The 16597-nt window shown below is 42.2% G+C and overlaps 1 protein-coding gene and 1 non-coding gene across 2 annotated transcripts in view; both read left to right on the top strand.

Annotated features, from left to right (window-relative positions):
- The window catches only part of Dus3 (Dihydrouridine synthase 3), a 329322-nt gene that overhangs the window by 114046 nt on the left and 198679 nt on the right, over positions 1-16597 (top strand). The window contains exon 4 of the mRNA XM_080275728.1: positions 581-683. Coding sequence (XP_080131854.1) covers positions 581-683 — 103 coding nt within the window. The remainder of the gene's footprint in view (positions 1-580; positions 684-16597) is intronic.
- Positions 6280-6398, top strand: LOC145404238 (5S ribosomal RNA). Its single transcript, XR_013898167.1, has one exon. It is a non-coding gene; the product is annotated as a 5S ribosomal RNA (ribosomal RNA).

Below are 16597 nucleotides of genomic sequence, written 5' to 3'. Positions count from 1 at the left end.
GTATCTCAGTGGCTAAGTGATGTGGCGTGATGTGGCTAGTGTTAGACTAAAGCTCAGGGTAGCCACTACACAGTGCTCCCATTGCAGTCACACTATACTGACTAGTTTGTGTGCTATTTAAAAAGTTTTGATTTCTTTTTGGACGGAACTTGTATGGTCTATTTCACTTTGCACTCTGTTGATTGCATCAGACTTTATGTTTTCCGTTTCCCATACGTGGATCCTACCAACCCCATTGAAGTACAGAAATTCCTTGGTATGTCGCCTCTTGATTGACATTGTTCTATGCTGTCAAGTCCAAAGTGATTTGCTGAAGAATTGCCTGTTAGAGTTTTACTGCTACCTCTAAGGCTTATTTGCCAGTTTCTTCCAATTTACATCACTTGTTTTATGAAAAAGCTCTGGTAATTTGGAACATAACTCACATACAATAACAGTTTCCTGTTGTGGTATATGTAATTATGATAGACTGTATTATTTTCATATTTTTCCCCAGATATGGAGGTGAGCATATTGAATCTGGTTGTAACAAAATAAATGAGGAGTTGTGGGCCAGTATTATTTTCATGTTTTTCCCCAGATATGGAGGTGAGCATATTGAATCTGGTTGTAACAAAATAAATGAGGAGTTGTGGGCCAAACATAAAGACTCGCCCACTGTTGTCAACTCTCTTACCAAGGAAGTAAGTTAACTTTTTTTTTCCCCTAGCAGTTTCCTGATGATTTAGGCCAGTGTGCCCTGGGTTACACAATGGTTTCAGAGTAGAAGGCTTTGTCAGAGTTTAAAATTGTATGAGTTGGATTTACAGTAAAACCACAATAATTTGCTACTTGATGTATGTGAATGTCTTCGAATTCATGCTTTTTTAATCTGAAATTAAGTAATGGGAAAAAAAAAAAAAAAAAAAAAAGTTTACCAGATTATTGGTCAGATGGCAAAAGTTTGCAGCTAAGAAAATTAAATTTGGCAATAAATACGCAGATAAATAAGTGAATAAATATGTGAATAAATACAGCACCACTCTGTATTGAGCTAAAGCCAGATGTGCTACTGTACTGTTTTCATTGGTCTACATGTGCACTTGCACTGTCTCATCATTCCACACTTACTCATTGTACAGCTGATTATTAGGATAGAAACAGATTTATTTTAGATGCTTACTTGCTGTACACAGGCAGCCATTATGGCAGTGTATTTTTGTGTACATTATTTAATTAAATTATGGATATGATTTTCTTGTGAAGATTCCAGTTCTGTGAGAAGAGTATCAGAAATTTTCTCCCAAATTTTGATCTTTATTAAAAAAAATAGTAAATATTCAGCCTAACTTTTGCTGCATTTGCAAGGAACTAACTCTGGAATCCTTTGGACCTAACCTGGGAATCCATCTAATACGAAAGAGAATGGAAAAACATTCAAGGTGTGGCTAACTTGACAATGACAGCCACATCCTGCAGACATAACCAACATTCAGACTGAACTATGTTTCGCTCCACTCCATCTCTCCATCTCACCCCCTGTCTTTCTCCTTATTTTCTTCCAACTGTTGGTTCCTTCTGTAATTTTTTATGGCTTCTGTATCCTTTCTTTGCACCACATGACCGTACCATTCATTCTAGCTTCCCAGAACTTTTTACTGATCTTATTCACACTTGCCCTCACTCATATATAATTTCTTAGGTCTTTTTTGTGATGTACCCATTATTCTTCTCAGTTATTTTCAATTCTCTCTCTCTCTCTCTCTTTATAATATATATATATATATAAAGAGTGAGTTTTATGCCAGGTACCCCTTTTTTGGATAAGGGCTATGGCGTTGTCCCTGGGTAGAGGACTTAGGTTTGGAGCATGTAGCATTTTATGACCGGATGCCCTTCCTGATGTCTACCAATGACCCTTGGGTGGATTCGATCCTCCGACCCTTTGGTCAGAACAGAGCGCTCTAACCCACTGAGCCACGGCTGCTACCATATATATATATATAGATAGATAGATAGATAGATAGATAGATATATTCCTGGAAAGAGGAAATTATAGAGGTATAAAGCTTTTAGATCAGATAATGAAGGCAATGGAGAGAGTTTTAGAAGGTATGATTAGAGAAAGAGTGAATATTGATGAGATGCAGTTTGGGTTTGTGCCAGGTAGGGGGACCACTGATTCCATATTCATTGTTCGACAGCTTCAGGAAAAGTATATTGGTAGGAAGAGGGATCTGTATTTTGTTTTTGTTGATTTGGAGGGAGCCTTTGACTTAGTCCCTAGAGAGGTGGTGAAGTGGACAATGAGAAAGCTTGATTTGGAGGAGTGGCTGGTTGGGGTGGTTGTGGCTGTGTGTGTGGGTGCTCGTACCCAGGTGAGAGTGAATGGAGATTTGGGTGATGAGTTTTCCCTGAGTGTTGGTGTGCATCAGGGGTCAGGTTTGAGTCCCATGTTGTTCATCATAGTACTTGGGGCCCTCTCACGTGACTTTGGGGGCGGACTCCCGTGGGAGATGTTGTATGCTGTTGATTTGGTGTTGATTTGGTGTTGATTGCAGAGAACGAAAGGGAGGCGGAGGAAAGGTTTAGGAAGTGGAGAGATGGTATGGGACACAAGGGCTTAAGGGTAAATGCAGATAAAACAAAAGTGATGATATCTAGGGTTGGTGGCAGTACTGTCAAAGACAAGGGAGAGTGGCCATGTGCAGTTTGCCACAAGGGTGTGGGAAGTAATTCCATCTTGTGTGGTGTTTGTGATAAATGGGCGCATAAGAGATGTAGTGGTATCAGAGGTAGACTGTGAGATAATGCTGATTTTATGAGTACGGAGTGTCGGGGAGAGCAGGTGGAGATTGTCAGGTGTGAATGGATTGAACTTGCTAGGGAATCTCTTGAGTGTGTGGAAGAGTTTTGTTATTTGGGAGACATGCTGTGTGCTGGAGGTGGGGCTGGAGCTAGCTCTGTGGCTAGGGTGAGAAGTGGTTGGAAGAAGTTCAGGGAGCTCTTGTCTCTCCTGACATTGAGGGGTCTTTGTATGCAGCATGTGTTAGAAGAGTAATGCTGTATGGTAGTGAGACCTGGGCAGTAAAGGAGGAGGATATTCGCCAGCTCAGACGTAGAGAAATGACAATGATTAGGTGGATGTGTAGTGTGTCCCTGCATGCAAGGCCTGGGGGTGGCTGGGTTTATGATGGAAGAGTTGAGAGGTAGGATGGGACTGGAGTGTAATGATGATGTGATGAGAGGTAGATTGAGATGGTTTAGACATGTGGAAAGGATGGGGGATGATAATTGGGTGAGGAAGATGAGAAGTGTTAATATTGGGGGTGGGGTTATGAGGGATAGACCGAAAAAGACATGGGATGAGGTCATTAACCCGCAGCGTCCCGTCGACGTTCTTTAACGTCCACACGTTTTGTCACTGCCAATCCCGTCAACGTACATAAACGCGAAAAAATTGCAAGGTCCCTAATTTGCACAATTTTCAATTTTCACGAGTCATTTTTGGTACGTATACACGTGACACCTTCCTCAACAAGATGCCAGGCAGGGACAATGCCTTACCCAGCATGACCTCCTTCCCCCCTCTTCATGCCATTGTCTCAGCAATTCACCTGTTATCAGTGACCTGGCCAGTATAGCCATGTCATGCCACGGTACAAAATTCAGGGCCAGAGTGATTCCCCAGTCAATGACAATGTGGAGGACAAACTTTACATAGCATTAGAGGAAGAAATAGTTAGAAATGATGATCAGGTAATGTGGCAAAATCAGTGCTTATAATGCCTATATTACTGCTTGAAAACCAATATACTCTTGTACTACATATAAATTTGTACCAAGTAAATAAATAAATACCGTTTATGAGTGGTGTGAAATAGTTATCCTCCCATAGAACTCGTTTTCTTTGGTGCCAGCCTGATAGAAAACCCAATAAGGTAAGGAGGTACTCCTACCTGTAATGAGTATTTTAAACCTCAGGTGAGCGATTTCTCTATGAATTTTCGATGTTTCTCACCAAAAAAAAAAAAATTCCTAAAATGGTCGGGATTGGGGGGAGTCAGTGGTGGAAAAGTGGTCGGGATGGGGCGGGTTAAGTGTTACCTCAGGGTTAAGGGACTGAATAGGGTGGCTGCAATGTATCGTGCAGCATGGAGAGCCTTCATTAGGTGACCAAGGCTAACGCATGCAAGCATGTTGGAGCCTTTGAAAATGAAACAAAACGACATATATATATATATATCATCATCATCATCAGCCGTTTGAGTATCCACTGCAGGACTAGCCTATCCCGACCGAAGTCGGGACAATTCAGCCAATGTATCTCTACCAAGTGGCTTAGGCTGTCTGGTAGAGATTGTATGTAGGGTGGGAAGTGCTTGTAAGTGTAATTGTAGTGTTGGATTGGCTTTGGATGTGTGTGTAGTCTGTGAACCAAGTGTAATCGGCCCACGCAAGCCGACTGGGTGCAAGCATACTTTATAGTAAGCAACACTGGTTCAACCGCAGCACCCCTTGTGTCCACCAATGCAGTACGTGGCCGGGTGAACACTCCCAAAGTTTATTATCCTGGCGGGGCGCGAACCATGGCTCACTCGTGTACGAAACGCACACTCTAACACTGTACCACAGAGGCTTCATATATATATATATATATATATATATATATATATATATATATATATATATCTGTTGGTTTCATCTTGTACATCAGCACTTGTCTCATACACACTATTCTCAGTTATCTGTCATCGTAATATCTGGCCCAGTGCAATATCCGACGCTGCCGGCTCGGCTCTGTTAATGCAATATCCAGTGAAATTATGCAATATTCGTTGCTGAAACGGGATGTAACCAGCGATTCTATGCAATATCCGACATCAAGGCTTGTAAACGGTAGCCAACCGGCACTGTATTACTGTATTTTATCATTACTTTTTTGTATTTTATTCTTAATTTTTATCTTATACTCATTGTCAAGTTTTTAGGATAGAAAGTTGAGATGGATAATAATGCAGTACAGAATCCATCTCATTGCCAAATATTGAGCCGAGGGGGTACTATGCAATACACCAAACCCTCATTTTTTGACTGATTGTTATTTGACAATTTGTTGTTTCATTATTTATAAATCTGTACCCTTTTCCTTTTTTCAACATGGTTATCGCTGCCATTTTCACATTTCAAACCTCACGCCACTAGACAGACCGGCTGAGCTGCCTGTCTCCTACGCTCTGCCCTGCTAATCAGTTGCCTTATTGTCCATCTGCATTTCTTTCTGGCCTCGTGGAATACTATAGCACCACCATGACTCAACCCAACACCCCCACTATTACCACTGTCAAGCGCAGTCATGTGCTCACCAACCTGAGTGAGTGTTTCACCAATGTATGGTCTGGTGATGATTAAGGTTGCCGGATCTGAGCTTGGTCACATTACCACACTCCTCAATTTTCATTTCCAGATTTAACTTTTCATTACCAAATTCTTAAAGCAGGCATTTTTTCTTCACTAATTATACAGTAATCCCTCATTTATCTGGACATAATAGAGACAAAGGCATGTCCAGGTAGTGGCAACATCCAGATAATGAACACTATTCCCCTACCATACCCAGACCCTACCTATACTCACCTCCAACCCATACTTAACCTATTTGTACAGTACCTGTGCTTAATTTGGCAGTGTGTTCAGTCATTCAGGCATATTAGACATGAAAATACACATAGGAATATCCAAAGTAATGCTAAACACCAAGAATACCATGTGGAAAAATCACCCAAAAAGCACTCTACCTAAACACTGTTGTATGTATGGTACCCCTCCTTAGTTTGGCAATGTTTTCCAGTCATTCTGTCATATTTTGACATCAAAACATACATATTATTATCCAAAATAATTTTCAACACCAAGAAAACCATGCAAAAAATGCTGAAAACCCCAAAACACCCTACCTACTGTATACACCACTGTACTGTATATACAGCACCCCTCATAATTTTGGCACTGTTTTCAGGTCAGTCCGCCATATTTAGACATCAAAACACACACAGGAATATCCAAAGTAATGCTAAACACCATGAAAGCCATGAAAAACAAACATCGAAAACCAAAAAACACCTGACCTATACACGACTTTATGTACAGTACCCCTCCTAATTTTGGCTCTGTTTTCAGGTCAGTCTGTCATATGTAGACAAACACACATAGGAATATCGAAAGTATTGCTAAACACCAAGAAAACCCTAAAAAAAAATATTGAAAATCAAATAACATTCCGGGGGCTTTAATGATGAGTGAAACGGCCATACCACGTTGAGTACACTGCTTCCCGTCCGATCAGCGAAGTTAAGCAACGTTGGGTCTGGTTAGTACTTGGACGGGTGACCGCCTGGGAACACCAGATGCTGTTGGCATCCCTACGTGTCAAGTGGGGTTGGTGGAGGATTAGTGCCCCTCCCTGTAAAACGATTAATTCTAAGCCCTTGGCCACCCCGTTTGGGATACATGGCATCTGGCAATGAATGATGAATGAATGAAATAACACCTGACCTATACACAACTGTATGCACAGTACTCCTCCTAATTTTGGCTCTGTTTTCACGTCAGTCTGCCATATCTAGACATCCAAACACACATAGGAATACCCAAAGTAATGCTAAACACCATGAAAACCTTAAAAAAACACTGAAAACGAAAAAACACCCAACCTACAATATACACGACTATATGTACAGTCTATCAATCTACCTATGGCCCGACGTCCTAATCCCGTAAAGGATGGCTGCAGACAAAATGCCTCCAAGTCCCTCTGCCACCCACCATTTGACTGCCCTCCCCCCGGCACGGTCCCCTCTCCCTCATATACCTCCCAGCTCCATCCCTCCGCCTCATCCTCAGTCTTCCCCTCCCTCTCTCTCCCTCCACTTCACCTACATACACCTTCTTAGTCAGTCTTTCATTCACCATTCTCTCCATATGTCCAAACCACCTCAGTGTATTTCTAATTTTCTCAGTCACATCCACATCCACCCCACAATGTTCCTTCGCTTCTTCATTCGTCAACCTGTCCCTCCATGTCACTCCACATGCTCCTCTCGAGCAATTCATTTCTACTGCTCTCACTCTTGACCTGTTCCCCTTTAGCAAGGTCCATGCCTCGTTTCCATACATCAGGATAGGGATCACAATACTAACGTGCAGTGACTTCTTAACTTCTATACTCACCTCCCTATTTCTCATCACCGCTTTCAGTGAATCAACAACCTTCCTTTCCTGCTGTACCCTTTCAAGCACTTCATCCCCAAAAGTTCCATCCTAACTCACATCACCCAAGTACTTGAATGCACTCTCATTCTCCATATCCTCACCATCCAACATTACTGTGCAATCTGTGACTTCATTCCTTTCAAACACTATAACTTTACTCTTGTTTACATTACCTTTTAGATTCCTCTTCCTACACACTGTCCCAGATTCATTCACCAAACCTTGCAACTCACATTCATCTTCACTCATCAGCAAACAGCAACACCGGAATCTTCCACATCTCACCCTCATTCATTAGAGCCACCCCCACATTCACTGCCCTACCTTGCATCTCCTTTACATCGCCATCCATGTATACTGTATATTAAACAGCCATGGAGACATCACACATCCTGTTTCAGTCCCACATTTAGAAAAAAAAATCACTCAGCTCACCATACACTCACACCGTAGCCCTAGCTCCTTCGTACATACTTTTCGCAGCACTCAACAATGTTCCCCTCCTCTCCATGTATTCTTAATACCTTCCACATTCCTTGCCTATCTATTCTGTCATAAGCTTTCTCCAAGTCTATAAAGGCAGCATACACTTTCTTTCTCTTCATGAGATACTTCAGTACTTCTCCACTAAACATCTTAGAACAAATATGTGCTCTACACACCCTTTTCCCTTCCTAAATCCCCTTTGTTCTTCTCCAGCTAGCTCCTCTATTGTATGCCTAATCCTATCAATGAGTATTCTACCATATATTTTTCCAGTCACACTAAGATGGCAAATACCCCTATGGTTAGCTCATACTTCTCTCTCCTTTTTTCATTTGTGTAAAGGAACAATTATGCCTAATGTCCAGTCCTCTGGAACCCTTCCCTCTTCCCAAGCCAATTTACACAACGTCCATATCCACTCCACAACAGTCTCACCCCTGTACTTCAGCATTTCACCACACACTTTATCAATTCCTGGGGCCTTTCCTATCATGATCTTCATTGCTTCCACTACTTCCTCCCTACTGATCTCTTCCTCCCTCCTCTCATCTCTTCTTCTCCCAGCCATTCCCCAACCACTTATACTTGCACTGCTCTCACTCTCTACATTCAGCAAATCCTCAAAGTGCTTCTTCCATCTCCTCAGTTTCTCTCTCTTCTCCACCAACAATCTATTATTCCCATCTTTTACTGCCTTACTATTTCCCCTTTCACACTATCTTACTTTCTTTACCTCCTTCCAAAACAATTTCTTATTCTCTCTCCATTTTACACTCAGATTCCTCCCAAACTCTTCCTCCACTTTCTTTTAACTCTCCATCACCAATCTCTTCATCTCCCTTCTCCTGCTCACATATACCTCTCTCATCTCTCTCTCATCTTCTTCCCTATCTCTACTTGCTAGCCATCCACTATACACCTTCTTTTGTTCCACAACTCGTTTCACCTCATCATTCCACCATGCTGTCCCTTGCACACCCCTGCATCTACTCCTCACTCCACAAATCACTCACATGCTGTGCCTATCTTTTCTGTGAATATCTTACATACATCTTCCACCCCTTCCATCTGCTCTAACTCATACCTTCCCAATCTTTCTTCCACTATGCTCTTATGCTCTGCCATTTTCTCACTATCTTGCAACTTCTCCACTCTTCTCACAGGAGCTGTGAGAATACAATACCCCTCCTAATTTTGGCTCTGTTTTCTGGTCATTCTGCCATATTGAGACATCAGAACACACATAGGAGTATCCAGAGTAATGCTAAACATCATGAAAACAGTGAAAAAATAACAAAAATCCACACACACACAAAAATGATGACAGTTTGAAAATCTGTTATCTGTGACGAGTGATTGCTCACGGGACTCAAAAAAAAATTCCACGATCAAATATGCCACGGAAATTGGTTATATTGGAATAAATGGTATACCATCATCTTCACCGGTGTTTATACTATAAGCTAATAAAAACACATAAAGCTGACAAGCAAATGTACAAAAATTCAGCAAGAATAAAGTACTGTACTCGGGAGTAAAAACTACCTTCATATAACTTCCCACCATCCTAGTGCAATATTTTGCCAGCACCTTCCAAGAGTTAAGCATATGTCTAGATGTAGAATTTCATGAGCTCACTCATGATCACTTTGGAATTTTGATGCGGCCAATAGTAGTTGAATAAATCGCAAAAGACTTTGAAATCTCACAAGTCAGTGTTATCACCATGGAGGAGGGTAGGGACTGAGAGAGTGATAGGGGAGCTGGGAGGGTATGGAGGAGGGATGGGAGGGGGGGAGAAGCGAGGCTGTGGGCAGGATTCTCCCCATTCTGTCAACAGGTGGATGGGCGCTTTTGCCATACATTTACTCGTGGTTTGTTGTCTGTTAGATGCCAAGTGGCCATGCGGAAACACAACTCACCATGACCGGGAGACTGTCGACCTTTGGTAGAGAGGCGGATGGCTGCTGTCACTGAACATTTACTCATGGCTTGTGGTCTGTGTTCGATGGAGGTGGTGGTTGGGAAAGACTCAGCCCCGTGGCCGTGCAATATTAGACATCCAGTGGGAAATGTGTACAGACGTTTTGACACTGCTTGTGGGTTACAGTCATATTACTCGGGTGCTGGAGGTTCGCTGGGAGTGATAGGGTGAGTGCGCTTCTTTGACCATTCAGTACAGGGGCAGATGGATGTTTTAGACCTGGTTGTGGGTTACAGACTACTTCCCGGTCACGGCTTGAGCCCAACTTCCACAACACCGAATGTTTGAACATGTTCGCTGGCCAGCCGAAGTTCTCAGGGACTTTTTCATCCGGATAATAGCAAGTAAATTCGGATAATGGTTTAATAGAGTCAGGGTCCAGCATCTGGATAATGAACACATCCAGATGCTGCATGTCTGGATAAATGAGGGACTACTGAATATGCAAATGGAAATGCAGTGAGAATAAAACTTGTTCAAGTGTAAAAATAGCTTCAAATAACTTCCCAACATCCTAGCCCAAAATTTTGCCCACATCGTGCAAGAGCAAAGAATATGTCTAGATGCAGAATTTCACAAGCTTTCTTGTGGCATTTTCAGAATTTTGGTACGACCAATAGTTTTCGAGTAAATCGATATTAAAAAAAAAAAAAAAAGTCGCCGAGCGTGGCAGGGAATGCAGGAGGGATGGGGTGTGTGTTGGGGATGGGAGGGTGTTGGAGATTGGGAGAAAAGGGGGGGATGGAAGGGATGTGTGTGTGTGTGTGTGTGTGAGTGAGAGTGAATGAGAATGAGAGAGCGAGAGAATGAGTCAGTGACAGAATGAGTGAGTGAGTGAGTGAGACTGGGTGGGGGTGGGGAAGTACTGTAGAACAGTTTGGCTTCTTGACTCCCTGTCTGTCCCCCCACCCTCCCCCACTCCTGCTCATCTCCCTTCCTATCCCCCTGCCCTTCCCTTCCCCTGCTTGTTTCCCTCCCTGCCCTCCCCCATCCCTGCTTGTAACCCTCCCCATCCCCTCCCCCTCCTCTACTTGTCTCCCTTCCGTCCCTCCGCCCTCCCCAGCCCTCGTATAGCTCGCTGCTGCCTGTCTGGCTGTATCCTGTCAGTTGCCCTCCCACCATCTCACCTGCCTGCATGTGATATTTGCTGTCTCATTTTTTTGCAGTAGCATTGTTTATGAGAATAATATTACCTATGATGTTTCTGTGTCAGTCTCTGTTGATTAAGGTAAATGAGAGTGATTTGGGCCTGGAATGCATCTCTGGCTTTTCTTCAGCATCTAACAGGGAAAATTACTTCAATATGTTTATTGGAAAAAGTCCATGTTTGTAGGTGGAAGCCCAGACGTCGCATTTGTTGGACTTAAGCTTTTTTTGAAATGGCATGGGCACCAACTGGTCTGTCATGGTAAGGTTTTACTGTATTTTCCAAATATCAGATCAATGATGTCTTTTGCCTCCTCAGCATGCTCCCCCTCCCATATCTAACACCTGCTGCAACGCTTTGCAAATCATACAGGGAAATGCTCGGTGCATTATCACTGATTGCATCATTATCACTCCCACAGCTCACTTATGCTGTGAAATCAGAGTCCTCTCTCTTAGACAATATATTGACATGGGAAAGACAGAATTTTACGTGACAGCCTTTGCTGTTATATGAAGGCCACACAACCCAACTACTGTAGACAGATGAAAGTCAGCGCACATTATCAGACCTTCTACAACATACCACCACACTCCAACATGGGCAGTGAAAAAAAAAAATACTGTACACTTATTTCACATGCAGGCCAATGCAACATCTTACCCCTCCATGGCGATGGGTCCAGAAATTTACGTGCACCCCAGGCCGATGTGGGGGCCATTTTCTGAAGTTTCAAAAATTGTTTTTTTTTTTTTTTTCCTTTTCTGTATTGAAGAGAAAGTTCAGACATACCTAACAGTGCAAATCCCAGCTTCCTAGACTCATTCTGTGGCTTGCAGTGGAGTGCGAAAGTTGCAAAAATATCGGCAACCGATATCTGCCACCCAGAGGCACTGCTGCAGTGCAGTTACGCAGGTCTTTCCCCCCCCCCCAAAACAATGCGAATGGTGCTGAAATGTTGCGCATATATGAGATATCAAATGATTTCAGTACATAACATGTTAGGAATGGCTGGAAAAAAAAAAGTTATGAATATTTTTTCACTTATTTGATATATGTTTATGGTAGTTTCGAGTTATTTTTTACGTTATCGTTGTGCCCATGCTTGGAAAAGGGAAGTGAAAGGGTTAAATTTTCAGTCCTAAATGAGAAAATTGTCCATCCTCCAACGCTAGGGTCTCCCACGGGAGATGAAAGTGGAGGGTCAGATCCGATTAGCAATATGGAAGTTGAGTCGCAACTTCCAGCCCCCACACCACGTGCATGGCTAAAAATAGAATCGTAATGCAGTTTCAAAAGTACGAATAAGTCTGATTATTATGAATACAGAGACAAAGCAGAAATAAATACATTTACTGACGGGGGAAAATGTATTTTTTCCGTAGCAACACGTCCACCTTTCTCTATCATTTTACCTTGTTATTTTCACAATATATGTTGCTGTCTCATAAACAGGGTGGTTGCGTGTGTTTTGCAAGGGAGGAAAAAAGATTATATTTTCTGTCTGGGTCAAGATAATGGGTGTAACTATGTGTTTTTAGGCATGAACTCGAGCAAAAAAATCATACATCCACTCGTCACGGCAGCAGGTGGTGAACTGACAGATGATATGTGAGGGGGTGAAGTCAAGGTCAGTCTCATGTCCTAGATGTTCGTTCACTTCCTGAAAGTTTTCACAGTTTTCTACATGTTGCACTGCATCGAATGATCCAAACCATTACAACAAACCTGAGCAAATAGGTAAAGATACCAAGACAAAAATGTATTTTTCACTTATCTATCATGTCTTTATTGTTTGTGCCTGTATTAATTCATAATTGTAAACAGGTGGTTGTATGCGTTTTGCAAGAGAGGACAAAGATGATATTTTCTGCCTGGGTCGAGATAATGGGTGTAGTTGTGCTTGTTTGGGCATGGCCAGGAGTGAAAAAATTGAAAATCCACTCATCACAGCAGCAGGCTCTGAACTGCTTGATGGGATGTATGGGAGTGTAGTGTAGTCAGTCTGAAGACGTTCAGAACGTTCGTTCACATCCCCAAAATTTTTGCAGTTTTTTATAGGCCGTGCTCAAACGACGCCTGCGGCCATTTATTAGCTAAATGTCATTCGATGCCGGTGGCCACGGAGGGGTTAATTAGAGCACTGTACTACAAGCCCTCACCTCCCCCTCATCCAGTATCCGCCATCAGAGATGCCTTGAAACATAATTGATCGAGTTCACCTAACTAGGCGTAGTTCAGGGCATCATGCAACCTTCCTCAGTGACCAGCTTACAACTGGGTTGGGTGGTATCATAAGTGACTTGCACCTTGTTTGTAGAATAGGCCCACATTATGGAGCACTACACAGTACATGCCATGCTAAGACAGACACAAAATTAACAGCGTATCATGGAATGACTCCATTGGAGCAGTTGCTTACCTGTGGTTTGCTGGTCTGCCAGGTCAGACATGTCTGGGGTAGAAGAAGAACAACAGCAGCAACAACAACAAAGACTGTTCGCCATTTTATCCATCCCACTTGAACTCTTACCTTTGCCTCACATATACTGTACTGCTGGCATATTATTGCTTCCAAATGCCAAAAGCTTCCCAGCTATTTCAGTACATGCTCTCATCTACCTACTACAGTAAAAGTCCTATTATTCGGCATCTATGGGACTGGGATGATGCTGAGAAATTGGATTTGCCAAATAATCCAAAAACCTACCCACTCAGTACCTTAAATATATTGGTGAACACTGTCATCACCACTTATGGTATTACAACTGTGTTTGGAGAGAGTACTGTATACTGTATAATACTGCAATCCATACAGTACTATACCTGAATCTGAAATATATATATAAATTAGTGAACATATACAAGTGTAATGACACAGTAGGCCTACAAGTCAGATAATACTTCCTGGATGGCCGAAATGATACGGAATATTGCCTACCAGCTCAGTACATCACTTGTATTGGTGAACTCATCACTACTTATATTATTACAAATATGTTTAGAGTGAGTCCTGTATAGAGTACTTCTTCCAGACACAAAATAAATTAGTCGGAAAATTGCATAAAATAAAGTGAAGGAATTTGAAGAGGTAAGGTCTTTCTGATGAAAGTTAAACATACATTTAGCACTCATTCTTTTGTTCATTTCTTTGTTTACATGTGAAAGGGAGAGTATTGATGCAAACAGTAATGTACTGTATTCCATTAACCCCTTAATAACCTCCGGCATTGAACAACCCTTTACAGTACTGATGTCAGTGCTGTCAAGTTAGTGAGCTATGAAAAAACTGTGAACAATTATGGGAAGGGAACGAAGGTCACTGGTATGTTTACACGACTCTACGTTACGATTCCAAGCAGTCAGGGGGTCGGTTAATCTTAGATGTTTTCGCCCATTTGGTAAATGCGCCTTAACTTTGTAATTTCTCCCGTGAATCATAGCGAATTATAACATGGGTTTATGAAGCTAAATAACACATTGCTAGGTGTGCCAGACGATTATCTTCACATCTTTAAGAAAATGGAAGAAACTTAATCCCTCTTTGAGTACGTAGAGTAAGTTTCTTCCATTCTTCTGAAATAAATTTATTTTTCATAAGGATGTGAAGATAATCGTCTGGCTCACCTAGCAATGTGTTATTTAGCTCCCTAAACCCATGCTATGATATCGCTATGAGTCACGAAAAAATAGATAAAGTTACGTTGTATTTACCAAATGGGCGAAAACATCTGAGATTAACTGACCGCCTGACTGCTTGGAATCGTACCGTAGAGTCGCGTAAACATACCAGTGACCTTCGTTCCCTCCCCATAATTGTTCAGTTTTCTTTACAGCTCACACTAACATGACATCACTGACATCGGTACTGTAAAGGGTTGTTCAGTGCCGGAGGTTATTAAGGGGTTAATGGGATATATTACTGTTTGCATCAATACTCTCTCTTTTACATTAAACACAAAAACGAACAAAAAAATGAGCGCTAAATGTACGTTTAACTTTCATCAGAATGACCTTAGCAATTCATATTCCTCCAGTTTATTTTTAAGTATCTTTCTGACTTCAGGTTAGGTAAGGTTTGGTTAAATTATTAGGTACAGTTAAACTTGGTTAGGTTAGGTTTAGTTAAACAGGACAGTCCCTTCCACCATTATGCTGAGGAATAAAAATACTAGAGCTGTCACAGCCGTACAGCTAAAAACAACTGGGAAACTGATTTAACAAGCAACATTTATTTATGGGTAATGCATTACAGTATCAGTGGTTCATGGGCTACGCAATTACTGGTAATGTCATTTTCAGGAGGGCATCAAGAATGAACGAATTTCAAGAATTAGCGAGGGGGCTTGGAACATAACCCTCGCTAATTTGGTGGAGGTGGTTACTGTACTGTATGATACTGTGAAATATTGTAATCAATACAGTACTATACCTGAATATGAAAAAATATAGAAATTAGTGAACATAGAGAAGTGTAATGAAACATTAGGCCTACAAGTCACAGATAACACTTCCTGGACTGCCGAGATGATTCCGGACATCTGCCGAACGATCAATGATTTTCGTAAATGGGACTATTTCTCAAAACTGCCGAAATGTCAGATCTACTGAATAATCAGCTGCCGAATAATAGGACTTTAACTGTATATGGATCTGGGCTGGTATTTATTATCCCCTTAAACTCGGATCGTCGCGTTTGCGACACTCGGCGAAAGGGACATAATGGCGGATCGTCGCGTTTGCGATTCTAGTAAATTTTGAATAACCGCGGGCAAGCAGGCTCCAGCTGGTATTGTCTATCAGTACCACCACCCTTTAGCTACAACTAGCATACTTTACCTTTGTACTACTGACCTCAGTTGTTGCCAAGTATCGCGTTTTCCCCCCGTCCCCCCCCCCCACCACCACGGCCCGGCCAGTCTGGCTGTGATACATGGCAGCGCTCTGAGCGCTCAGAACTGTAAATCTGCGCTCTCCTCTCACAAGCAGTTTATGCTACTAGGAAACGCTTGTTTCCCCAGTTGTAACACTAGCTTTTTTTCTCACGGTTTGCCCCTGTTTAGTGTCAGTTTACTGCAGGCTTTCAAAGTGACATTATGGCGAGTTCTAGCTCTTCCCAGTCAGTGCAAGCGGCCGACAGGAACGAGAATAAAGTGGCGGGCGTAAGGCAGAATAAAAAGCGCGCCGTGGTGATCTTTTGGGAAGTAATATGATTGAAAATAATGTAGTATACATGTTTTTAGCTGTGAAAATGGAAATGTTTGTTGAGTGACGGGAAGACCGCCGCCACAGTGCATGTCGGCCGTACGCTCCGTTGATTTTAGCCGTATTTTCAGTGCTTATTGTACAAATACGGATTCCTAACTACCTTTACGTTGTAGTATAAAGTTTACTGTGACAGAATGAGGCTGTGGTAGAGGGGAAACCGGGTTGCTGGAGGTGTGAAAGTGAAGATTTGGTTACCCAACTTTGCAAGTCTCCACAAGTCCTTGGGTAGTCCACGAAGGCTCAACACCTGTCTCTGGAGAAAGCTGAATGTAAGTACTATCTGCCATACCAAGTATAATGTTCTAGGGTTAATCTCTGATTTTTGGCGAATATTTTCCTACAGGTACTCAGACCGCGATACAACCCCGCCACTCGGAGGGGAACGACTGTACACAACCGCGTTTAAGGGGTTAAAGCTACTAAGTTCTTATGGATGTTCATAAACTTGCAAGAAACTCCAA

This window comes from Coenobita brevimanus, chromosome 62, assembly GCF_032717465.1.
Source record: "Coenobita brevimanus isolate Jiangsu-jjx chromosome 62, ASM3271746v2, whole genome shotgun sequence".
Lineage (NCBI taxonomy): Eukaryota > Metazoa > Arthropoda > Malacostraca > Decapoda > Coenobitidae > Coenobita > Coenobita brevimanus.
The sequence above is the reverse complement of the archived record's forward strand: the minus strand, read 5'-3'. Positions and strand labels throughout refer to the sequence as shown.